The 26,446-nt window shown below is 36.4% G+C and overlaps 2 protein-coding genes across 4 annotated transcripts in view; one reads left to right on the top strand and one right to left on the bottom strand.

Annotated features, from left to right (window-relative positions):
- The window catches only part of LOC148062377 (B-cell receptor CD22-like), a 39,220-nt gene extending 29,861 nt beyond the window's left edge, over positions 1–9,359 (top strand). The window contains exons 1-14 of one of the 2 annotated variants that reach the window (XM_087812068.1): positions 2,038–2,215; positions 2,271–2,648; positions 3,110–3,364; positions 3,516–3,776; positions 4,374–4,628; positions 4,691–4,978; positions 5,920–6,207; positions 7,117–7,386; positions 7,911–8,174; positions 8,280–8,362; positions 8,443–8,469; positions 8,788–8,852; positions 8,910–8,970; positions 9,033–9,359. In XM_087812068.1, the coding sequence (XP_087668194.1) occupies positions 2,164–2,215; positions 2,271–2,648; positions 3,110–3,364; positions 3,516–3,776; positions 4,374–4,628; positions 4,691–4,978; positions 5,920–6,207; positions 7,117–7,386; positions 7,911–8,174; positions 8,280–8,362; positions 8,443–8,469; positions 8,788–8,852; positions 8,910–8,970; positions 9,033–9,203 (2,718 nt within the window). In that variant the 5' untranslated portion in view covers positions 2,038–2,163 and the 3' untranslated portion in view covers positions 9,204–9,359. Of the gene's footprint in view, positions 1–2,037; positions 2,216–2,270; positions 2,649–3,109; positions 3,365–3,515; positions 3,777–4,373; positions 4,629–4,690; positions 4,979–5,919; positions 6,208–7,116; positions 7,387–7,910; positions 8,175–8,279; positions 8,363–8,442; positions 8,470–8,787; positions 8,853–8,909; positions 8,971–9,032 lie in introns of those variants that run through there. The other variant, XM_087812067.1, reaches the window with a different exon arrangement.
- LOC148062376 (B-cell receptor CD22-like) lies at positions 247–26,446 on the bottom strand. Of its 2 annotated transcripts, XM_087812070.1 has the most exons (12): positions 26,295–26,446; positions 23,549–23,609; positions 23,078–23,419; positions 22,019–22,306; positions 20,675–20,926; positions 19,425–19,685; positions 17,831–18,097; positions 16,383–16,649; positions 16,230–16,314; positions 16,096–16,165; positions 11,722–11,811; positions 247–461 (listed from the first exon to the last, which is right to left on the bottom strand). In XM_087812070.1, exons 2-12 carry the CDS (start codon positions 23,592–23,594, stop codon positions 417–419), a joined length of 2,013 nt encoding a protein of 670 aa, XP_087668196.1. In that variant the 5' UTR covers positions 23,595–23,609; positions 26,295–26,446; the 3' UTR covers positions 247–416. The 2 variants fall into 2 exon arrangements, with proteins under 2 accessions (XP_087668196.1, XP_087668195.1); XM_087812069.1 differs by lacking the exon at positions 247–461 and having other exon boundaries at positions 10,851–11,811.

Genomic DNA, 26,446 nt, shown 5'->3' with positions numbered 1-26,446 from the left:
TAAATTAGTGTTTATTGGTATAAAATCCTGAACAGTTTACCAAACAGACACTGGAACACTGTACACAATATCTTGGCAGTTTCATTCTTCGTATCTGAATAAAACCATGCTACTATGATGCTTAAATATGAGACACCTGCAACAGTAGTTATCATTTCATCATTTTACATTGCTGTGAAGATTCATTTAGATGTTAACAACACATATATTTGAATGACATGATAGAAAGAAACAGTGGCACTGTTCATAAAACTTTATTTACATAAAACATCCAACAACAAAAAGGAACAAACAAACCACATAACCCAAACTATGAAATAAAATACTCATCTCTCTCATCATGGTTTTCTGTCCGGCAATTAATTGGTCAGACGTGGGTTCTTCACACAGTAATTCAATGTTGTAGGACTTGTCTTTCATGGAACTCCCCAAAGTTCTTTCCTTATTGTTGGAAGGTCAGACTGGAAGACAAATATGTGTTGGAAGAACTCAATGTTTGTTTGGAAAAAAAAAACATAGGTTAATATTTTCAATTGCACATACTGCTGTGAAGTTGTATGGTGCCGCAAGGCATACTAAAAAAAACAATAAAAAAGATAAATTGGAAACAAGTTAAATGATAAACGTGTTAAGTAAAACCCGAATTTGAAATAGTTACAACCATGTCTCACCATCAGCATGAAGATCCACAGTCAAGCCCACCAATTTGTTGGGGAGTGTGCTATATAAATATTAAAAATATATAGACAGTATATAAAACAAAAAAAAAGGTAAATGATAATGTGAGCTTTACCACACTTTTTTTGCCAAATCTTGTTTCACATCAGCTGCCAGGACTTACTTTGGATGTAATCTTAGTGCAAAGATAACAGATGAGTTTGTTAGCATTGTATGAAAACGTTATTAAATTTTAAAAAGCGTAGAACTTATCATTTAACTATGTGAACTATTGGATCTTCAAACAACCGGAACGTGAGACGGACCACCACCAATAGAAACTAAAAATTTTAATTATCCTACACTAAATGAGGTTGAAAGTTGGAACGTTTTTAAGTGAGTCTTTTTGGATGAACATACAGACATGGAAACTGAGCTCAAGTTGCTTCATTAAAATGAACGGACATGTTTGCCTATAACTCTAAAAAGAACAGATTACTCTGAAAATAATCCTAACCCTTAGTCTACATGAGGGGGAGTAGAAAATGCGTGAAGTTTGAACTTTAGGTTAACTACACTTTAAGTCGCACATAAGACAACAACAAGTTGATAAAGCCGTGACCACTAAACTTACAACCACTACACTGACGCACACTAACAGGAAGTGAAACGACTCTCACAATAAAAAAGTGGGCATTGAAGATGAACTGTGACTTCCTCTTGATACCACTTTGTTTGAGCTGCTCATGTTCTCAGAGGTAAGTTTAAACTTTATTATATTAAGAAACATGCTGATGAAAGTAAATTACAAGTATTTTTTTTTAAGTAATTAACAAATTAATAATTCAATAATTGACTAAAACAATAATTTGGAATTGTATAGAAATATGTGTTTGTTTTAAATGTTTATTAGTTTAAACGGTATTTTTCTTCCTAATAAATCATTAATCATATAACTTTTGTTTAACAAAAACAATCCTATGAATAACACGGAATTCACCCAAAAAATATATTCTACGAATAATAAATCCAATTTTTCAGTGCAAGTAATCTCTCTCTTTTTTGAACAAAAGTTATAAAATCCATTAAATTCAAAGCAGTGAATCTCACAGTAAGATCAACAACAAAAGTTAGGGTCGAGTAATGAATGTAATAAAAGGATTTATTGTATTTTTTTTGTTTCTGTTTTAAACTGCAAAATCAAAAATATATCCTGAAAAGTTGACGTACACGATTCTCTAAATATATTTAAAAAAAGATGTGTCAGAAAAGGCACTTCACCTTTTTTATTCATGTCACTGAACGTTCTTCAACTTCCTGTTTCTCATTATCACTTCTTTAGTCCTTGTCTCTATTCTTTTTATGTTTTTTAAATTACAGCACAAGAGGTTTTGACACACAAGAAGAAGATATACAAATAAAACAACAATATATTTCTTATATTTAGGGTATTTCTTTAATTTTATTCATAGTATTTCTTTGTTATTTCAGGTCATATCATTGAAGATGATGGGGAAAGATAAACTTATATTCGTGTTTCTTCTGGCTGTAACAAGAGGTAAGTGTTGATTCACAGTTTTTAATTTTGACTCATCAGAACTCTTGTCATTCAGCTGCAAATCAAAATCCCAACTTTGAGTTCAACAACAACCCACTGACTGCCACAGAAGGATCCTGTGTTCAAATTAAGGGAAGCTTCAAAAAAGATGTCGATGTAAACAAAGCCTATTGGATTTGGTTAAAAGATGCTCAATGGAATTATAAAGAACATGACTTCGTGGGCACCGTCGTTCATAGTACTGATGTCGGGAAAAAAACCATCAGTCCAGAGTATGAAGGAAGAGTGACTTACATCAAAGAAGGGAAACAACTCACCATGACCATCTGTGACCTTAAAACAAAGGATAACGGAAAATATTCGTTAAGATTTTACAACACAAGAGACTTGAGGGGAAAATGGCATTCAAGTGATGTTTCTCTCTTGGTTGAAGGTAAATTGTCAATCTGTGTTTTTCCTGAACACAAATATACGTATATAAAAGACTTTATGAATGAACTGTTGACGACGCCATGTAGAATTTACAAACAGTATCTGAGATTAAATATCCATTTTTAAAATATACATTTAAGTACAAGAACCTCTTGATCATAGGAGTCACTGAGTAGAAAGCTTGATTTTGGACGTCCAGAGTTGAAACTCCATCAAATCTCTTTACTCAGAGACACTTCCTAACATCAACTATTGCTTTAAAACCCAACAAAAAAAATCTGATGTTTGTTTATTTGACCATGACTATTAAAACCATTGATTTGTAAAAGACACTTATTAAATTACAATTAACATCGGACATGCATTCAATAGGTATGTGGAAGTGAAATGTGTTCTTCAAGGGGATTTATACTTTGTTTAGAAATGTTTATATTTGTCTAATAAAAAGTTTCATTTCTGCAGAAAACCCATGCCTCGTCAGTTTTGAGGAACGAGCTACAGTTCACTCCGTGACACTTCAGTGTTCCACCCTCAGCTCGTGCACCAGTCGTCTACTAATAAAACCTCTGGACCGATCATCAACAATCGATGGCAGTGATGGACAACGTAGGACGGTCAGCTACGAAGCTAACTGGGAAGACAACGGGAGGCAGTTTTCCTGTCAAACCGAAGACAACAACGACCCGAATCTAGTCCGCAACCTCACTGTTAACATACGTAAGTGAACCTTTTCTACCGTCAAGATCGAAGACACTGGTGGAACACGTGAGAATTCAAAGGCAATGAAATACTGAACAAGTCAAAAGCATTAGCATCAGCTAGTTGACCGCAGCAATAGTATCATCGTTGGATTGTGATTCATCTCCAGATGAACCCAGAGAGACGCGGGTGAGCGTCGTCAATGCCAACAGGAAGTCTGACGTGGTGGAAAAGGACGAAGTGACCCTCGTCTGTTCATCAAGAGGGAACCCGGAGCCCACCTACAATTGGTATCTGGGGAGATGGTTGAAATCCTCAGGACAAAACCTGACCTTCAATTCCATCAAACCTTCAGACAGTGGGACTTATACATGTGAAGCTCAAAATGATCTCGGATATCAACAGGATACGGTTCGATTAAACGTTCAAGGTGAGATGATCAACTGTTGGTTTTTTTTTTTTGATCAACATTCCAGCAATTCTTTCCTCGCGTTCTTCAGAAGAAACTGGTGATTGAAAACAATCACTTATTCCAGTGGCGGCTTCTGATTCATTTGGTTAAAGAACGTTAGTGTGGAAGTCAATATGTGCCGACAGACTTTGAATTTCTTACACTTGTGCATCAAAATCAGACTTTAAGATCAAACCCTCAAATGTTAAGTTTACATTTTTTTAATAAAGTTTCATTTTCGGAAACATTTAAAAAATAGGCAATGTCAAAATAAAAGTGGTTGAATTGTGAAGGTTTTTAAAATTTTAAGTATGATTTTATTTTGATATTATAAAAACTTTTACTTCAATACACTTGTTTGTTTGTTTGTTGGGGGGGTGGTTTACAACTCATTTCTTTTAATTCAATTTTTTACTTTGCATTCTTTTTACATTGCATTATTTTTTTTACACTTAATTATAGTTACATTGAGTTGATTATATATATATTTTTTTTTTCTTTAGTAATAAATACTTAAAGAGCCTTAAACTGAACTTCATTAGTTTAAGTGTGTAACTCTTTACTGTCTATTTTCAGCTCTACCAGAAGTTGAGATCAAGACGACTAAAACTACAGTCAGACGAGGAATAAAGATGAGTTTGCAATGCATGGTGAAAAACAGTGACACAGAAGCTCATAGAGTTGAATGGAAAAAAAATGGAAAAACTGTGTCTGTAGAGGATAATTATGTCATATTTAACACTCAACCTGAGCACAGAGGTATTTATACCTGCACTGCCTGGAACAGAGTTGGTTCTGGAACATCAAGTCCTCTGCAGATTTTGGTTGAATGTAAGTATGAACAGAAAAACCATTAGAAATTCTAAACACTGAAGGTTTTTTTTGTTCCTTAGACAAACCCACAAATACAAGAATATCTACCAACATACCAAGCAAGACCATACGTTTGTATGAAACCCTCAAATTAACATGTGATGTTGACGCCTATCCTCCACCTCAAAGTTTCTCCTGGTACAAAACAACTATTGGATCTTCAAACAACCGGCACATAGACTCGACCACCATCAATAGCAAGACTATTAAAAGAGTGCAGATATCAGACGAAGGTTGTTACCAGTGTGTCGCCAGAAACAGCATCGGAAGTGGAGACAAGAGTGAACGAAAGTGCATCGAAGTTCTGTGTTAGTATTTCAACTTATTATTAATCTCTCTCTCTCTCTCTCTCTCTCTCTCTCTCTCTCTCTCTCTCTCTCTCTCTCTCTCTCTCTCTCTCTCTCTCTCTCTCTCTCTCTCTCTCTCTCTCTCATTTTAAAGATTTAATGTAATGTTACTCAATATAAATATAGTAAGAAGATTTTCATATGTTTTCATTTTCATTTTATTTTGTTTCGTTTGGACAATAATGAAAAAGGAAAAACTAAAAGCAAGAAAACTTGAAAATGTTGTCCGACATAATAATTTAATAATTTAACAAAATTGGACGCTGGTTGTTTGACGGCAGCATCAATAAATGTAAGTGCTGCATGAGGCCCCTGGACCGTACTTTGCTCACCTCCCCCAACTTTTTTTGTTCTACAATCAGTTTTAAGGTTTCTTTTGATGATTTATTGATCTTAATTAACAACTGAAAATCTGATGTAAATTATTGAGATAGTTTGTAGAGTGTATCGTATGTATATGTGTATGTGTATGTAATGTATGTAGTGTTATCAGATTTTCTCAACAACAGGCATTAACATTAAGAAGTTAATCATTGCTTGTGTTTTAGGAATGGAATGTGTGTACATTTATTTGAAGAACACTTCTTATACTAGCCATAAGGACAAACACAAACATTTGTCTGCGTCATTTAAGAGAAGCTGTAGTTCATTCTAGTCTGTGTTTTCCCATTTCCATTTAGTTCTTGCCTCTCGGCTAATCAATAACATACAGAGTATAAAGATGTAACTTAAACAGTTCTTACTTAAGAGTGAAATCAGACATTTTATGAAGAAGGTTCTGTATTAATCTCTCCTTGTACAAGTAAAATTGCCGTGAACAAATGCATCTTCCTTAAATTCACTGCTTTAAAGCAGATTCCTAACTGAACAAAATTCAGACACACTTTTTTTTCCCTCCACAGATCCTCCATCAAAACCAAAACTGATTATGAACACAGAGGTCACAGAAGGTCAGAACATTACAATCCGTTGTGACGTGGAGAGTTCCCCACTATCAGAGCTGACCTTGATGAGAAATTCAGAGACGATTTCTCACAGTTCAGAGTTTCAGTATTCCAATAAAGAGAGAAACCACAACACAATAATCTACACCTTTAAAGTCATGCAGCGACACACAGGGTTATACTCGTGTCTTGCTGAAAACACTGAAGGCAGGAGCACCAGTGAGCAGAGACAGCTGGTGGTGAAATGTGAGTCGTTTTCGTAGCACTGAGTGAATAACATTCCACGACTACACAATACTTTCACTTGTGTTGAATACAAAAATTGATCTTTGTCCTCTATTGTACTCATCAGTATGTGTCTGTACAAAACTTTATTTAAATTGAAAGATTGACATTATAAAATGTACTTAAGCCCTGCCCACTGAAAACAAATTGTTTTTCTGGAGATTAAATCTTGTTTACCATTACCACACCCACTCTGGCGTAATTGGTCAAACATCAAGATGTCACTGCACGTCATCAATCCCGGAAGTCTCCACCTCCAAAGGGACTGAGTTTTTGTAGGATATACATTTGTTTAAGAATGATACAAGTCTAGAGTAGACATTCTTAGCTCAGTTTTCTAAACATTAAGTAAAGTTGGCTGGATATTGTCAGATTTTTATCTTTGCGCTTGAATATGTTTTTATACTTACACTTGAATAGAATAAACCATGATGTATTCTAATCAGTGTTACACTAGCTACGGACTACACCCTCATTTTAGAAGAAAAAAAAACCAGCAAAAAAAGTGTGAAAGAGGCTCCACAGCTGAGACTAAGGGACCATCTACAAAGTACCCGCAATGACAAAAATGGAATCCTAAAAAATATTGACGTACTCTAACTACAACAAATATGTTTCAAACTTGTTATTTCACTTAATAGTTACCTTCCCATTATGTCACTACAGTCGTCATTCAATATTTATTTATTTTTCCAATTAATATTTTCATGCAATAATTCATAAACATTTTGTTATAACTCATTAATTAGAACTCTGATGGGCACCAACATTATAAATCATATTACTACACAACATTTTTGTTTTAAATTGTTATTTCACCAGTAGAGGGCGACACCTTATTACTGTTTTTAACTTTCACTTGTGTTGCAGACAAACCCATGACTGTGGAAGTCCAGGTTAAACCAAGTCAGGAGGTGAAGGAGAACACGTTGATGACTTTTCAATGCCAATCACAGTCTCATCCCCCGGTGACCTCGGTGACCTGGACCAAGACGACCAACGGAATAGCAGAAGATCTGGATCAAACTCAGACTTTGACTCTGCAGTCAGTCTCGTCCGCTGATAGTGGAGAGTATCGCTGCACAGCCCATAATGAAGTCGGAGCCTCAGAGTCTCCTCCGGTTAACGTCAGGATCATGTGTAAGTTGAAGACTCTTATTTTACCATTTATCTGCTTGGGATCTCGAATTTAAGAAAATGTTGTGGTAGGAGTGAAGAAGCAAGGGATGATGTAAAACACAACTTTATTCTTTACTCAGCAAAACCAAACTGAACTGTTTGTCCCGAACAGGTCCTAGTGCCCGCCACATTGTCACATAATTCAAAACTTCATTCTTATTTATACTAGTTATTGGTGTCTATTAGATTAAACTTTCGTTTAATTAAACACAGTTCAAAGGGGCAAAGGTCATAAGAAACAACTATATGCAAGCAAAGAGAAAGGTTATCTATCATGTTACTGAATTTCAACACATTTTACTTCTTACTACTTTTGGATTGACACCATATTTTATTAATTTAATGTATTTTGACTGTTAAGTCACTACAGAACATTTTGTTTAAATAATTTATGAATGATCAAATATACCACGCAATTAAGCATTTTACCAATAGAGGGCGAATCTTCATTACTGTTGTTTTCTTTTAAACGTTTTTCTGTTCAGATGTTCCAAGAGACGTCAAGATCCTGAAAGAGCAGCAGTTACCAGACCAAACAGGATCCGTGACGCTCACGTGCAGCGCTCAAAGCTACCCACAAGTCCAACAATACCTCTGGTACCTGAAGAAGACAGATGGACAAAATGACTCCCAAGTGTCGAGTCAGCAGAATCACACTGTGGACTCTGACAAGCCTGGGATCTACTATTGCTCCGCCAGAAACCAACTAGGCGAAAAGAGTTCGGAACCAGTGGAGATATTTTTGGAAAGTGAGTAAAAATTCCATCAGAACATTGACATTTAAATGATAATAACATATTTATTAAATGTTTTATTCAAGTATGAGATTCAACTAATGTTCTGTTTCAATACAGGCGTCTTTATGAAAGTCCTGAAGTACGTTTCCATCTGTGCTTCACTTCTGCTCATTCCTCTAGTATTTTGTCTCATCTTCAAGTAAGTCGTAACATTAACACCATTTTTATATTCATCTTGTACTAATTTGCCTTTTATTTAACATTACTTTTCAACCGCTGGATTTGGAGGAAATTCAAACATCGACAGGTAAGTTTTTCATACACATTTATTAGGAAACAAAAATAAATAAATACGTATTTTTTACCTTAAAAATTGAATGACAACGAAACATTAACTCCACACGCTTTTGTAATGTTACGTTATTTCATGTTTTTATTTTTAATTGGGTTAATTTTGCTCGAAAAATGAATAAAAAAATATTGGATAGTAAGTGAGGACATGGTTTCATGTTTGTTGTTTTTTTTAATTTGTAGAATTGTCTCCATGACATCAATCCAATGTTGAATTTTTAACTGAAACATTTAACTTGCTGTAACTTGATCTTTCTAACTCCTTAAACCACAGGAAGTTCAAGCCGGACCTTCTTCAGAGGAGCCTCTGAATTATACTTCAGTGCATTTTAGAGAAAAGTAAGTTTTATAAGATGTTTCTGTCTGAAAATGATGGATTAATTGTTTTGTTTTCAGTAGAAAGCCAAGACCAGAAGACGTGTACGCTGTCGTATCCAAACAACATAAGCGAAATAAAGTAAAATAATTAAACCTTTTTTTTTTTTCAAGCATTTAATAATTTATATTACTTTTTTCTAGGCTGCTCGAAATGATGCAAAAAAGTCTCCATCAAAGCATGACAGCAGTGACCAGGAAGTGGAGATGAATTATTCCGAAGTGAAGTTCACAGCTAACAGACCAAACTGCAAAGTCAGCAAATCAAGCAGCTTTGAAGAAGAGGAGACGGAATACTCATCGATCAAAGTCTGAGGAGAAGAAAAGTAGAACAGAATTGATCTTTTAAATCCTTCAATATTTTTCTAACAGAAGATAATTCAAGATGCTATTACATGTTGCTTAAGTTCTGCTGTTGAAACAAAAGTGTCTAAATAAAAAAAAGTTTCTATACATTTGTAATTTATGAAAGGAGTTTTTTTTGTGGACTACTAGGTTCATGTTCTGGCAGATCATTTCAACTCAAAGAAATGTTACCCAGATTGAAAATTGTGATTTTGTGAAATCTAAAAAATCTGAGAAAAAAACTATTTTTTTTCTTATGGTAAAGTAAAATAAATGGTAAAAAATCCACATGTCTAAAAATTGAGAAAATGCTGCAAAACCAAAGGTAATGTTCAGCAGACCATGTGAACAATAAAAACAAGTTTTTTCATTTTATAAAAGTTCTTTTTACATACTCATTATAGAGTGTTTCTAAAATGGTAAATCATTTTTAGAAAAGTAAACATGGTGTCCGGGCGGACACATGTGAACACAAATAAATGCTACACAAAATTTGAAATGTGATTATCTGAAGTCTTTTTTATTTTCACTTTTAAAAAATGCCCCAAAATCTGGGTGTCAAAGTAAAATCTAAAAAATACAGGGAAAAGGATTTATTTATTCAAACTCTCTCCACTCTAAAAATGGGGGGAAATGCCATGAAAAAAAGCTAATGTTTTGTGGACCATGTGAACACAAATAAATCTTACCTAGAATATTGAAAATATGATTTTCTGAAGTCTGCAAAATTCAGAAAAAAATCAATCTTTTCACCTTGAAAAGTTGAAAATAATGCTCAAAAATCAAAGTCTAAAATAACTCCTCTTAATATATGGAAAAAAATTAGTTCAGTTTCAGTTTATTTAAAAGTCAATCTGAGTTTAATATATATCCCTCATACCCAGTGGCGGACTCTGCATTTCATACCTAAGCTTTTGCTCCTAAGCTTTGGAATGATCTTCTTCTCTCTTTGCGCTTGATGGATCTACTGACTCATTTAAGAAACATCTTAAGACGTTTTTATTTGTTCAGGCTTTTACTTGATTTTCTGGAACTCCTGTTGTGTCATCAGTTTTATCTTGACCTTTAAAGTATATACTTTATTGAGTATTGTTTTGATTGTTTAAGCGCTTTGTGACCCTGGTCTGGAAAAGCGCTATACAAATAAAAATTACTTACTTACTTACACATAGGACTTCAGTGGTTGAATGAATCCACCTCTCAATAACTACTTTAAGGTTATTTACACACCACAGGGATCTGACCGTGTACTGTTATAGGTCAGGAAGACGTTTAGATCATCATCAAATGAACACAACATTAGAGTATTATTATAAATATCACTCCGACTACAGTCTGTGTGGTTTCCTTGCCCAAGAAACACACGCTCTGCATTGAAACTTGTCACCTGAAGCTTCCCCCTCAAAACCACAGCCTTCCTTCTCATTTTGATACAACTTCCTCATCAACTGTTTTGTCCGAGAACTTCTGCCTTTTCTGCTGCCCTCAAAACCTACCTGTGGTGTTGTGGTTTGGTAGTGAAATGGGTCCCTGCTGTAAACAGTACCCAGGGTGCAGTCACTGAAGTTGAATGCTGTGCACACCGGCGTAACAGCATATGAAAAATGCATACCATAATGAAAATAATACAGTTTATTGAGAGGAACCAGTAAAATACACAGTCCTATTAAACGACTATGAAATGGATAAAGTTAGAACTCTTTTATACGACTTATACGACGAAATCTTATAGACGGCTATCAGTAAGACTTCTAAAATACTTTATACGACTATAGACTTCTAAATTTAGATGTCTTATCTACGACTGTTATGCATCTAAAGTAAGATGCATTTCATACGACTATTAGACATCTAAAGTAAGACCTATTTCAATGAATATTAGATGTATTAAGTTAAGTTAAGACATCTAATAGTTGTTGGAAAGATGGGTTAGTTAAACATATTTTGACTATTAGAATCCTAAAGTTAGATTTATTTAATACAACTATTAGACTCTAAAGTTAGACATATTACGATGACTATTGGACGTCTAAATGTAGATATCTGTAATATGACTTTTAGCAGTCTAAAGTGAGACTATCAATCTAAACTAAATAGCCGCTAACAGACAGTTAGATGTCTATAATTAAAAATAATAGAAGCGTTCATTTAAACGCAAAATATTAGACGAGACATATAGACATATTCGACGATAAAGTGTTTAAAAACAGTCCTTTTCAAACGAGTGGTCAACTGCTTATAGCCCAGATGTCCGACGTCCATTAAACATCCATTAGACATATTTTAAACCGAACAATACTTGGTGGGTCGATACAAATCAAGTTTCTCAGCTGACGTTTATCTTCTCTCTCAGGGGGCTTTCATCTTTGGCACTTTCCTTCGAGCACAGCCGGACCTCTGCGTACTCTGCTGTCTTAGAGGACAAACCCCAGATCTGACCTTCGTCCTGCTGTTCACTCAGATGCCCCCGGAATTTGGTGAATTGTACCGTGGCGTAGTGAAGCTGGTCCTCGTCCAACTGCTCTTCTTGATCCATTATTTTTCTGTTGGCGTAGATTGTGTTGATTTCTGAGTTGCTCTGCGGAAAAACGTATAATGATAGTAAAGTTAAAAAAATGTCACATGAAAGAAAAAGTCAAAAACTAAAACTCACTTCACTCGTGTCTATTAGACGTCTAAAATTAGAAATCTTTTAGGCGACTAATACACGTCTTAAGTTAGATATCTTATATACGACTATTAGACGTCTAAAGTCAGGCATCTTTAAGACGACTACTACATGTCTAAAGTTAGACATCTTTTAGACGACCATTAGACGTTTAGGTTAGTCATTTTTTAGGTGACTATTAGACATCTAAAGTTAGAAATCTTTTAGACGACTATTAGACGCCTAAGTTAGATTTATTTTAGACGGCTATTAGACATCTAAAGTAAGACATCTTTTAGATGACTATTAGAATTCTAAAGTTAGACATATTTTATACAACTATTACACATCTAAGGTAAGGTAAGGTAAGGTAAAACTTTATTGATAAATAAATTGTTTTTTCCAATAGCCAGCAATTTTTCATAAACAATAAAAAATAATAAATAAAAATAAAATAAGAACAAGAACATAAGAGAAAAAGAACAAGATGACACAATCTAAGTCTAAAGATAAAGATAAAGAACATAGGTCAAAGAAAAACAACAAAGACAAAGGATACAAAGACTAACATAGAACAGAACATCCAGATACTCTCACTCCACTCCTGCACCCAAACTCAGAATTGTACAATTTAATAGCCCGAGGAATGAATGAGTCCCTGAGTCTATTTGTTTTGCACCTGGGTAGAAGCATTCGTGCCCTCATTCTGCTTCTCTGCTCACTGATGACAGTGTTCAGAGAATGACTGTCATCATCCATGATGGACAGTAGTTTGTTCAATGATCTCCTCTCAGCAACTGTCATCAGTGAGTCCAGCTTCATTCCAACCACAGAGCCAGCCTTCCTGATGAACCTGTCCAACCTGTTGACACTCCTCTTGGACACATTTCCACCCCAACACACCACAGCATAGAACATGACACTGGCCACCACAGACTGGTAGAACATGCAGAGGAGCTTCTTGCAGATGTTAAATGATCAAAGCCTCCTCAGAAAGTACAGTCTACTCTGAACCTTCTTATATACATGGTCTGTGTTGCAGGACCAGTCCAGTTCACTGTCCATCCACACACCGAGGTACGTATAGTTGTCAACTATCTCCACCTCGTCGCCTCTGATGGACACTGGACGTGGCTTTGTCCTGGACCTCCCGAAGTCCAAGACCAGCTCCTTGGTCTTTGAGGTGTTCAGCTGCAAGTGGTTCCTCTCACTCCAGTCCACAAAGTCACGTATCAGACTCCTGTACTCGTCTTCGCTGTTGTCCCTGATGCATCCAACAATGGCAGTGTCGTCAGCATACTTCTGGACGAGACTCAGCTCTGAGTTGTAGCAGAAGTCTGAAGTGTAGATGGTGAAGAGGAGAGGGGCCGGTACTGTCCCCTGAGGTGCTCCTGTACTGCACACCACAGTGTCAGACTTGATATCCTTCAGCCTGACATACTGTGGTCGATCATTAAAATAATCCGTAATCCAGGAGACCAGACCAGGGTCCACATGCATCTTAGTCAGTTTGTCCTGCAGCAGAGTGGGTTGGATAGTGTTGAAGGCACTAGAAAAGTCCAGGAACAGGATTCTCACTGAACCGCTTCCTTTTTTCCAAGTGGGAGTAGGTCCGATGCAGGAGGTGAAGGATGGCATCTTCCACACCAACTGCTGGCTGGTAGGCAAACTGCAGGGGGTCTTGCGCGTGCTGGACTTGTGGCCTGAGATGTTTTAGGACCAGCCGCTCCAGTGTCTTCATCAGCTGCGAAGTCAGTGCCACCGGTCTGTAATCGTTCAGCACACTCGGTCTGATCTTTTTAGGGACTGGAACGATACAGGAAGTCTTCCACAGAGTTGGTACTCTCCCCAGCCGTAGACTGAGGTTGAAGACATGCTGGAGCGGCTCAGCTAGTTCAGCAGCGCAGGTCTTTAGCAGTCGAGCAGACACCTTATCAGGACCAGCAGCCTTCCCTGGACGAATCCTCCGAAGTACATCCTGTACCTGGAGTGAGGTGAAGCTGGGAAGTGGTTGTGTGGAGCTGAGGGGGGCACAAGAAGGTGGGGCAGGTCCTGAGGCGGACAGCAGTGAGGGTGAGGTGACCTGGTCAAACCTGTTGAAAAAGTTGTTCAGTCCATTTGCCTCCTCCACCGTGTCCACTGCAGTCAGAGAGGCCTTGGTCTTGTGTCCAGTGATGGTTTTAACACCATCCCAGACCTCTCTTCTTTCTTCTCGGCTCAGCTTCTCCTCCAACCTCCTCCTGTAGGTGTCCTTTGCCTTCCTCAAGCATCGCTTCACCTCCTGCTGAGCTGACCTCATGGCGTCCCTGTCTCTGCTCCTGAATGCCACTTTCTTCCTGTTAAGGACATCCTTGACCTCCTTTGTTACCCACGGTTTATTATTAGGGTAACAGCGGACAGTCTTAGTAGGGGCGACAACATCCAAGCAGAAATTTAAATAATCCGTTAGACAGTGTGTCTGTCCCTCGATGTCCTCACCATGAGACTTCAGCAGCACATCCCAGTCTGTTGTTTCAAAGCAGTCTCTGATGGCATCCTCCGCAGCTGGTGTCCACTTTCTGATTCTCTTAGTGGTCACAGTCTGTCTCTGCACCAGAGGAATGTACTGTGACTGAAGGTGGACCAGGTTATGATCGGACCTTCCAAGTGGAGGAAGAGGTTTGGCTCTGTAGGTGTCCTTCAAGTTGGAATAAAGAAGGTCAATTGTCCTGTTATTCCTGGTGGGACAATCCACAGCCTGATGGAAAGTAGGCAGAGTAGAGTCCAGGTTGGCATGATTAAAGTCTCCAGAGATGATGATAAACGCGTCAGGATGTTGATTCTGAAGTCGAGCTGTCATTGTGTGGATCTTCTCACAGGCAGATGCAGCCGCAGCGCTCGGAGGAATGTAAACACACGTGCGATCACGTGACTGAACTCACGCGGTAGATAATATGGACGCATGCTGACAGCCAACAGTTCTAAATCTTGACAACACGAGACTTTCTTCACAGTAACGTGTCCCGGGCTACACCAGCGTTTATTCACGTACATGATCAGACCTCCTCCTCTGCGCTTCCCACAAGCGTCTGCGTCTCTGTCCGCTCTGATGGTGGAAACCAGGCAGCTCCACGTGTGAGTCCGGAGTCAGCTGCGTGAGCCACGTCTCCGTGAAGATCAACAAGCTGCTCTCACTGTAGATCCACTGGTTGTTGAGGGCAAACAGCTCGTCGATCTTATTCGTCAGTGAATTGACGTTCCCCATTGTGATCGTTGGGATCGTTGGTCTGTGACGTCTCCGATTGTCCGTTAGCTTAGCCTTTAACCTCTTGCCTGCTCTACAGCCACGATACCGGCGCTGAAGTTCGATCGGGATCTCGTGGCGATCTCCAGCCCGTGTCTTTGACTTCAGCGATAGTAGATCCTCTCTTGAGTAAACAAGACGATTCTCTCCATGTTCAAAAGTATCCATTTAAAAAGTTATAGTAAAAAGAAATTAATAAAAACAGAAAATTATAGAAATTGCTGCGGAGCTAATGGAGAGGCAGCCATCTTTGTCGGCGCCTTTAATGTGTCTAAGTCAGGCATCTTTTGGACTAATATTATATGTCTAAAGTTAGAAAACTTATAGGACTATTAGACGTCTAAAGTTAGGAATCTTTGAGGCTACTATTAGACGTCTAAAGTTAGTCATCTTTTAGACGACCATTAGACGTTTAGGTTAGTAATCTTTTAGGTGACTATTAGACATCTAAAGTTAGACATCTTTTAGGCGACTATTACACGTCTTAAGTTAGAAATCTTTAAGACGACTATTAGACGTCTAAAGTCAGGCATCTTTTAGACGACTATTAGATGCCTAAAGGTAGGAGTCTTTGTGGCGACTATTACACGTCTTACGTTAAATATCTTGCATACGACTAAGGTAAGGTAAGGTAAAACTTTATTGATCCCTCAGAGGACTATTAGACGTCTAAAGTCAGGCATCTTTAAGACGACTATTAGGCGTCTAAATTAGACTTTTTTTAGACGACTACTAGACGTTTAACATTAGAAATATTTTATACAACTATTGGACATCTAAAGTTAGAAATATTTTATACGACTATTAGATGTCTGAATTTAGACATACAGTATTTAAACGACTATTAGGCGGCTGTGCGAATAACCAATTATTAAAAGAAAAAACACTTTGCTAAGATATCAGACAAAGAAAAGTCAAAAAATAAAACTCACTTCTCTCGTGTCTAGACAGTAAGTGGGGTTCATCAGAGATGTATCAGATGAAGGATCCTTTTTCCTCCCACTTGGACGAATCAGAAATCAAAAATAAATCACTTGACTTAAGATTTACACCTTTAATCACTCACATGAAGAGGTAGTACATCAGAGGGATGGACAGGAGAAGGAATAAAAGCACTCCGATCAAGGAACCCACCACAAGGGGGTCTAGCCCTGAAAGAAGCCATATGTAAGAATGCTTAAAGAATATTATATTTTTAATAGGATTAGAGTGATTCCACCTTGCTGGAGCTGAAGTGTCGACACGTTGAAGACCAAAGTGTCGCTTCCCAGCGAGTTGACGCTGACACAGACCACGAATGGCTTCCCTTCGTTCAGGACAGAAAGCGTGATGTTGCTCTGCCTGTTGAAATTCCCAACCATGGTTTGGTTTTCCGAGGGAAACTCCCATAGAATTCGGGGCGGCGGGTTTCCACGGCTGTCGCAAGAGCATCTACTCTGGGCTTGAAGCTCCACGCAGTGAGATGATGGAAGGATTTCAGGAGCAACTGAGAAGAAAAGACGACGAAATAAAATTTGAAGGGAGATTTGCCATGAATAAATATCTACTAAAAACTCCTGTTTGAGTGACAAGAACCAAAAATAAAAGTCCTTTAATGGTTGAAACCCTTCAAATCACTATTTGATCGCCTATGGATTGATCAAAAAAGCATCTAAATGAAGCTTCACAAAGCATTGTCAGAGTCCACTAGATGGCACACTTTGCATTTTCAAACTTTTTGGGTTCAAGCTACTATTTTAATGAAATCTCTCTACAACTTTTTTTTTAAATATCAGCGCACATAGTGAAATAAGGGCGATGCTTCATGAAGCTTCAACAGCACAATCAGTAGTAAGAGGTTTTTGGTGTTTGCTTATTTTGATTAAATCATTTGATCACATTTTTAATAAAGAACAAGAACGAAGTGTAAATAATTGACAAAGTGCAAGGGATGACAAAGTGCAAATATAAAGAACATAGATCAAAGAAAAGAACATAAATAAAAGCATACAAGGATTAACATAGAATATATATATATAATTTTTTTTTTATGAATAATGGACATTTGCAGTCCAATATGAAGATGTTTTTGTAGCTATGATTAGTCGCAATTAATCGCAAAAATAACCAATAAATAATTCTGCCTTTATTCCTCAGAAATCCAACTCTAATCTCAGAATTCTGACTTTATTCTCAATTCTGACTTCTCCCTTTAATTTCAAATCCTTCCTTTATTCTCAGAATGACCCCTTTAATCTCGGAAATCTAACGTTAACTCATTGTCAAGGTGACCCTGTTACGTTCAGAAAGGGTTGAAGTCAGAATGCGTATTAAGTTATATTTTTTGTTGGATTTAATTTTCAAATTGTCACTTAGATTTTATAATTCTTCATTTAATCTTGTATTTCTTAATTGAATCTCACACTTCTTATGTAATATATTTATAAAGCATTCAAACAAGCCATTAACAGTCTATATATAAATATATATATTTTCAGAATAAATTAATAATTCTTAATTATAAACTGTAAACTGTTAATCATGATTAATCGCAGAAATAAAATTCAGTTTCACATTCAAATGTTTAATTTTGAAATGAACAAATTGCTCAATTTTATTAAGTGACTTGTAAAATTTAAAATTGTATGAAATGGATTTAAAAAAGACATAGTAAGTTGAAAAACTCACACAAGACGTTTAACTTGACGACGTCAGAGTTTTTCGTCCCGTGGACGTTCGAAGCCCCACAGAAAAACTCATCCTGGGATAGTTTGATGGCGTTGAAGGAGAACTTCTCCCCAGAACCCACCATCTGTTTCCCAGTACTCGTCACTCTGTACCAGGAGATGTTGACTTGTGACGGGTTGGCTCGGCTGGTGCAGGTCAGAGTCACGTTGCCGCCGTCAACAACATCCCCGGGTGGGTCCTTGGAAACGCTTGTGTTTTTGGGAGCGTCTGAAACAATAGCAGCCATTATCAAGCTTAATACGTTTAGGTGGAATAGACGAATGTTCTGAGATTAAAGACAGATATTGTGAAATTAAAGTTATTTAAAGATTTAAGTGACAGTTCTGACTTTAATCTCGATTCTCATATTAATCTTATAGTTTTAACTTGAATCTCATAATTCTCCCTTTAATCTTAGAAACCACACTTTGAAGTTTAAAACCAGAATGGTGCGATTAAAGTGACTTTAAAGTTTCATTTCTGAGGCTAAAGCGAGTATTCTGAGATTAATATCAGAATTCTCAGATTAAAGTGATTCTAAAGTGAGAGTTCTGGGATTAAATTCGGAATCCTGAGATTAAAGTGACTCTAAAGTGAGAGTTTTGATATTAACGTCCAAATTCTGAGATTAAAGTCGGGATTCTGAAATTAAAGTGACTCTAAAGTGATAGATCTGAGATTTAAGTCAGGATTATGAGATTAAAGTGACTCTAAAGTGATAGATCTGAGATTAAAGTCAGGATTATGAGTTTAAAGTGACTCTAAAGTGAGAGTTCTGAGATTAAAGTGACTCTAAAGTGATAGATCTGAGATTAAAGTCAGGATTATGAGTTTAAAGTGACTCTAAAGTGATAGATTTGAGATTAAAGTCAGGATTATGAGATTAAAGTGACTCTAAAGTGATAGATCTGAGATTAAAATCAGGATTATGAGTTTAAAGTGACTCTAAAGTGAGAGTTCTGAAATTAAAGTGACTCTAAAGTGATAGATCTGAGATTTAAATCAGGATTATGAGATTAAAGTGACTCTAAAGTGAGAGATCTGAGATTAAAGTCGTAATCCTGAGATCACATTCGGAACTCTGAATAGAATTCAGAATTCATACTCTCAAATCTCAAAACTCAAAACTTTATTCTCATTATTTCGCTTTAATTTCAGAATTCTCTCTTTAATTTCAGAATTCCTTTTTAATTTCAGAAATCAAACTTTTAAAACATTAAAGTGAAGTAAAATTTCTGAAATTAAAGTAAGAATTCTGAGATTTAATTCAGAATGTTGAGATTTAATTCAGAATGTTGAGATTTAAATCAGACTGACTAGATTAAAGTTAGAATTCTACAATTAAAGTGAGAATTTTGAGATTAAATTGAGAATTCTGAAAGTAGTTTTCTTTTTTTTTCCCTCCTCTGTTCATCACAGACACACAAGAGCCGACAATAACAGTTTGTGTTTGTCGCGCAGCAACAGTCCAGACTCTTTGGCTCCAGACCGTGATGACGTCCAGCACACAAGATACTTTCATATCTTTGGTCAAAGTGCTCTATGTGTGACTTACACTGGACGTCCAGGATCAGCGGCGATGAAGCGCTTCGTCCCATCTCGTTCTCGGCCTCACACTTGTAGACGCCGCTGTGTCCGAGCCCGACGGCGTCTATAAACAAGTTCCTCTCACGCGCCGGCATCCGGACTTCTTCTTTGTACCAGGTGAAGTTGCTCGCTGCAGGGTTCGCTCGACTGTTGCAGATCAGAACCAAAGGGTCGCCTTCAGTGACCGGGCCTGAGACGCCGGCGGTCACTGCCACGTCTTTTGGAGCAACTGGAGGAGAGAAAAGAAGGATCATACTTTCATTGAGGTTGTTTTTGCAACTTAAAAAAAAACTTGTCGAAGACACAAAATACGACCAGACGCAACACAAAAACACAATCACTTCTTTTATCTATTTTTTTTTCTTTGATCTATGTTCTTTATCTTTAGAATTAGATTATATCATCTTGTTCTTTCTCTTCATTTCTCTTTGTTCTTGTTCTTGTTTTATTTTTTATGAAAATTGCTGTATTTGCTGTGGCTATTTCCCAAAGGAGACCTCTTGAGGGATCAATAATATTCTACCTACCTTATAAACGCTTTATATTTTAATTTTGATGAAATTGAAAATTATTATTTTTTAATTACCGTATTTTCCGCACTTTTAGGCGCACCGGATTATAAGGCGCACTGTCGTTTAAAAAAAAAAAAAAAGACTTTTAAGTGCACCTTATAGTGCGGAAAATACGTTAATTAAAAATTATAATTTTTACATATAAATTAAAATAAAAAGCAGGTAAGCAAGGTAAGTGTTTTTCCACAAATATCATCACACCTTCAATTCATGCTTGTTGTTATGTAAATCTTGTAATTTTATGTTAATATTTAATATAAACACACTTTTTATGTGTTTTTTCCTTTTTTTTTAACGTTTACTACGTAATAGAAATTTTACTAATTTGATTTCAGTTTTCCGTGTTGGATTGTCAGGTGAAAATATAATTATTATATATACTTTCAAGTCTTTATGACTTAATAATTGACTTTTTAGATTTATCAATCAATTGTTTAAAACCTGGGCAACTATTACTTGCATAAAAATGAGATAAATGAATTATGATTTCAAATATTTCTGAATTGTCATCTTCAGCACATGTGGAGAGGAAGAGAAATAACTTAATAATAACAATGACTGGTCTAGAAAGGCGCTATATAAATAGAGATTATTGTTATTATTATTATTATGACTGTTCCTTTTGTCCTTTTCCACCTGAACTTACATCGTACATCGAGGGCGATGATTGACGAGCTGATTCCGAGTCCGTTTCTGGCCGTGCAGTGAAAGCGGTTGCTGGACTCGGAGGCTAACACTGTGAGTTGCCAATTTAAGCTAAGTTGGACCAGATCAGCTCCAACTTCTCTGAACCAGATGAAACTAGGATCTGGATTTGCAGTCGAGTAGCAGTTTAGCGTCACTCGGCTGCCCTTGATCACTGGACCGACGTGACTGATGTTCGGCTGCCGAGGAGGGACTGAAAGATGAAGAAAATTGTCTTATTATTAAAAGATGAAAACATGTCAAAGGCGAGGCCTTTTCACTATTCAAGGGCACACAAGAGCTTTAACATTGAGTTTTGAAAATGTAATTTTGTAATAATTTAATGAACCAACAAACCGATGACACACAATATATAAATAATGATGTGACATACAAAATAATTACAAAATAACATGACATAAAATATAAATAACATAAATTAATACATTAGTGATGACATATATCATGATAATATAATATGAATAAAATATAATTTAACATAAATAAATGATTATGTTGAATATGTAATAATAATGTGACATAAATAAATTATAATATAACAGAGATAAATACATTATTGATGAGATATATCATGATCATTTTACATAAATAAATGCTAATGTGACATATATAAATGATAATGTGGCATATATAATAAGAATATAACCTAAATACAAGATAATATAACATAAATAACAGTAATATGAAATATATAATATAACATAAATATATGATAATGTAGCATATATAATAAGATAACATTAATAAATGATAATGTGATATATATGATAATATAAAATTAAATAAATAATGTGGCATATAAAATAATATTATAATATAAATACGTGATAATTTAACATGAATAAACAATAATGTGACATATATAATAATATATCATAAATAAATTATGATATGGCATATATAATAATAATGTAAAATAAATAAGTATTGTGTGACAAACAAAATAATTAAAAAAACATAATGATAATATAATGTAATAACGGTTACACAATTTTCACTTGTCATGTTGTAACATTACAAATAAATCCATACAATTATGCATTTAATTTTGTTTGATTTATATTTGCTTGAATAAAGTTGAAAATGTTTGACTCCTGTTGAAAAATGATCCTGAAAGTGATGCTGAGAAACTAAAATACCTATAATTGGAAGGGAACCATTGTGTGACAACTGATAAACTACAAGATAAAATGAAAACAAATCATTAAAAACCTTTTTTTCTAACACGCATCAATCCAGAAAATACAATGCTTCACGAAGCCTCATCACAATCAATAGTACTTACAGTGTACATTGAGTACGACGTTGCTTTGGGAAGAGAAGTTTCCATGGACAGGTGATCTTTGGTACAAAGCGGTGCAGGAAATCTGGAGTCCATTGTCTAGGTAGGAGGTGTTGAAGGTCATTACCGAGGACGAGGAGGCAAGGCTGGTTTCTCCTAGAACAGGGGACCATCTGAGAACTGGGGGGCTGCTGGGACACGGATCAGGGGCGGCGCAGTTTAGCGTGATTCGGACGCCCTCCTCTACTGGCAGTGTGGGCGACGTTATTATGGTGGGGTTCGCCAGCGTCTCTGGGAAACATTGAGAAATAAAATAGTGATTCATCGATAAAACCACAAGCACTATTAGAGCGACGCTACATTTGTTTTGCATTCATTTTTGAAGTTACACTGTTCTGGCACACGGGGGAGCAGGAAACAATATTATAAAACTTACATATTATCACTTTAAAGGGCAACTGATGTTCTGACTCACTCACATGTTTCAAATGTTGAAGTCTTCCTCTCCAAGAGGCAATAAGTCCCTCATGATGACCATGATTTAAAGTTATTACTTTATAAAGTTCTCCCCCGTCTGAAATCTCCGCGAACGAGAGGTTACAAGAGTCCATTATGACATAATAATGGCTTCACTCCTCCAGCCAGCTGTAATCAGACCCCTGCTCCGTCTATACAACGAGTCAGAGAATTTCGGGATTGACGACGTGCACTGACAAACCTCGCTGTTCGACCAATCACAGCAGAGTGGGCGTGGTTATGGTGAACATGATTTAATCTCCGGAGAATACTAAAGGTTTTCGGTGGGCGGGTCTTAAGGACATTTTCTAATGTAAATATTTCAATGAAAAGGGCGTTTTCTACAAACATACTGATGAGTACAATAGAGGTCAAAAGATTAATTTAAGACACACTTAAATCAACAAGTCAGTTGTCCTTTAGGAAGAAGGGTTCAGAAGTAGTTTTTACGTGTGAAGGAAGTATTTTCCTTGATGGAAAAAAAAAAATGGTGATGGAGAAGGTCTGGTACATACAAAAAGGTCACGAGCTTCTCATTGTTGTTACCTTGAACTAAGATAGTGACCTGATCTCCGAAGTTGTATCTCAATTTGTCACATTCAATTCTCATCTTGTAGTTTCCGCTGTCAGACGGCCACAGGTTGTAGAAGATGGTGGTGCAGTTTTTGTCCGCCATGTTTCCTGCGAGGCTCCCAGCCAGTCTGTTCGTGTTTGAGCTGGAATCAAACATGTAGCTCGAGCCTCTTTTCCAAATGGCCCCACAGGAACTGTCCAAATCTCCCTCATAGCTTGTTGGAACTGTAAAAGAACATTGGACCAGAACACACGACCCCTTTAGAACCTGTGACGGGGCTTGAAGGGTGATGGAGAACGTTTGGCATCGACTTCCTGAGTGTTAAAACAACAGAAGGACGTAAAAAACAGTTAGTTACACGGTTATAACATTTTTTTTTTTTTTTTAAGCAACTACAGAGAAATACCAGCAGCACTTCTATGAGAAATAATAATAATAATGACCTTGAATCAGAAAGCTCATGAGAATTATCTTCAAGACACTCGCCATGTTCTCGTCCAAGTCCTACAAAGAATAAGAACCGTGATATTATTTATAACTGTGATTTATCAGGTCACAATAGATGCATTGAATACATGAATTTTTTTTTAAACTGTTGAGGTATAATTGTTTATTAGTTAAATCCGCGTCTGTGATTCGTTAAAAACTTTATTATTAGGTTCAGTAGATTTAAAAATAATTGACATTTGTCTTTAAGTCTTAGCAGAAATCATTTTGATCGATACATTTTGGTTAAAACTAAAGCTCGGTCGGTTATAGTGGAAAAAATATGGAAGTATATCAGTGCCATTGTAATATTGAATGGTTTGAATTTATTTATTTTTTATATTGAAAGGTTGAAATCATTTCAATTATTCAATATTTGTTATATTTTCATTTTAATTATTCAATTTTTTTTATTTGTAGCCTTTTAAATGTAATATTAAAAAATTCTAAATCTTTTAAATTCAATCTTGAGAATATAATTAATATCATGGTCACATTGTTTATCCGCAAGGTTTTTTTTTAGTTTATGTGATGTCTCGTCTTTTGGAGTCACGTGTTCGAAACCTGCTCTAGAACTTTTGTCAAGCGATGTGAAGTTTTAGAATGATCTAATATCTGGTGAGACTGACTCTCTTTATAATGCTGGTTCTGTTGAAAAAGGTACTTTTAAAAAAAATTGCAGGCTTAAACCTCGGAGCCTCATGATCTATGAGAGCATGCGTAGTTAAACATGTTGTTAGATTAAAATTGTTATATACATATACGCCATAGTTAAATTAATGCTAAAAGATAATGAAATAAAAGTAAGTAAGTAAGTAATTTTTATTTATATAGTGCTTTTCCAGACCAGGGTCACAAAGCGCTTAAACAATCAAAACAATACTCAATAAAGTATATATTTTAAAGATCAAGATAAAACTGATAACACAACAAGAGTTCCAGAAAATCAAGGAAAAGCCTGAACAAATAATAACGTCTTAAGATGTTTCTTAAAGGAGTCAGTAGATCCATCAAGCGCAAAGAGTGAGGAAGATTGTTCCAAAGCTTAGGAGCAACAGCCTGGAAGGATTTCTCTCCTCTGGTCCTGAACCGTGTGCGTGGAACCATCAGTAGATTCTGATCCACAGACCTCAGAGCCCGAGCTGGGGTGTAAGGCTGGATCAGATCAGTGATGTAAGGTCTGACCATGAATAGATCTGAAAGTAAGAACCAGAATTTTAAAGTTGATCCTGAAAGAAACTGGAAGCCAGTGATGAGAATAGTTTTAAGGATCGGAGAAATGTGAGTTCTTCTACTAGAGCAGGTCAGAATTCTCGCTGCAGAGTTCTGAATCAACTGCAGGCGAGACAGATCCTTCTTGTTAAGACATGAAAATAAACTGTTGCAGTAGTCCAGGCGAGAAGAAACAAACGCATGGATTACAAGCTCCAGATCATGCTTGATGCTAAGAGCCGGGGAACTTTTGTCTCCACACACAAGCACACACACACACAATCAACATACATGCATACTGATTACTGAGTTGAGACCAGCTCAACTCAGGTTTGAGTCAAATCACCGGTAGAATAAACATTTCTGTCTGCCTGGCAACCTGAGACCCCAGGGGGGAAGCGGAAGACAGGAAACACTGCCCATACCGAGAGTGATCTCCGCCCGGGAACATTTGAATTATTAGATTACAGGAGACAAGCTCTCCCAGCGGGACAACAGGGAATCAGAAAACTTGAAAGAACAATTTGGCTGGAAGACCTCCTGGTTGGGGAATTGGATGTAAATAATGCAAGCTTTCTACAGCTCGACGCTATTCTGTCCTGGACTGTCAATTTGTTGAGTCTCAGGGAGAAGGACGCCCGGTCGATCGTGAAGAAAGCTTGTATTTCTTTTGCTTGGAAGTGGTAAATAAACTACCCAAACATACTCTGGATTGTTCCTTGCCTCCACAAATCTAGGTATAAGACCCGGGACGGAAGTGATCGGTCGTGTTTGACATTTTAATAAGGTCAAGGTACATATGTATCAAGAATGAACAGATTATGAAAAAGTGTAAACTTTCCGACCGGTTTGAAGGTGATTTACAGCGTAGCTCGTCTGAACTCCTTTACAACATTTTGATCCATGTCAACAAAATATTTTAAAAGAACGATTATAAACTGTTAGTACAGTCTCAATTGATGTTTTCATTGCACTTTTTTTCTGATCACCAAAAGGGAAATCATTGGGATTTATTTGGAAGAAATTGAATTTTTTCACAGAAAAAAACGTTATAAAGAGAGCCCGCCTCACCAGATATGAGCTAATTCTAAAAACATGACATCACTTGACAAAAGTTCAAGAGCAGGTGTCGAACCCGTGACTCCAAAAGTATGATGGCGCTGTTATGCTGAATTTAAAAGGCTTCATATTCTTTATACTGAATTGAAAAAGGCTTCAAATTTAAAAACATTTAATAATGAAAGTAAAATACAACAAATATTGAATAATCGAAATGAAAATATAACAAATATTGAATAATAGAAATTAAAATATAACAGATATTGAAAAATCTAAATTTAAATATACAAAATATTGAATAATTGAAATGAATTTAACCTTCCAATATATTCAACCATTTAATATTCTGATGGAATTGATTTACTTCCATAATGAAACACCGACTATTGTTCAAAAAATGAATACAGTCGAAGCTAAAGAACTTAGTTTTACCTTGATATTCCGACGTCGTTACTCCTGCATCCAAACAGAAGAAAATGTGTGAATCCTTGTTTTTAATATTATTGTTATGTTGATCCAGTGAAGAAGGCAGTGGGGAATGGAACCATCCACTGTTTGACTGAACCAACTCCTGTCTGCTGGTG

Source organism: Callionymus lyra, chromosome 17, assembly GCF_982586985.1.
Source record: "Callionymus lyra chromosome 17, fCalLyr1.hap1.1, whole genome shotgun sequence".
Classification (NCBI taxonomy): domain Eukaryota; kingdom Metazoa; phylum Chordata; class Actinopteri; order Syngnathiformes; family Callionymidae; genus Callionymus; species Callionymus lyra.
The sequence above is the reverse complement of the archived record's forward strand: the minus strand, read 5'-3'. Positions and strand labels throughout refer to the sequence as shown.

Excerpts from the sequence above, each read along its gene's own strand:
- LOC148062376 (XM_087812069.1), bottom strand. The coding sequence starts at position 23,594 with ATGGCGAGTGTCTTGAAGATAATTCTCATGAGCTTTCTGATTCAAG. Across the intron at positions 18,098-19,424 it reads GCTGATCCTGGACGTCCAGT|ACGCTCCCAAAAACACAAGC; the intron begins GTAAGTCACACA and ends CTATTGTTTCAG. Across the intron at positions 11,812-16,095 it reads ACTGTCTAGACACGAGAGAA|AGCAACTCAGAAATCAACAC; the intron begins GTGAGTTTTATT and ends GTTTTTCCGCAG.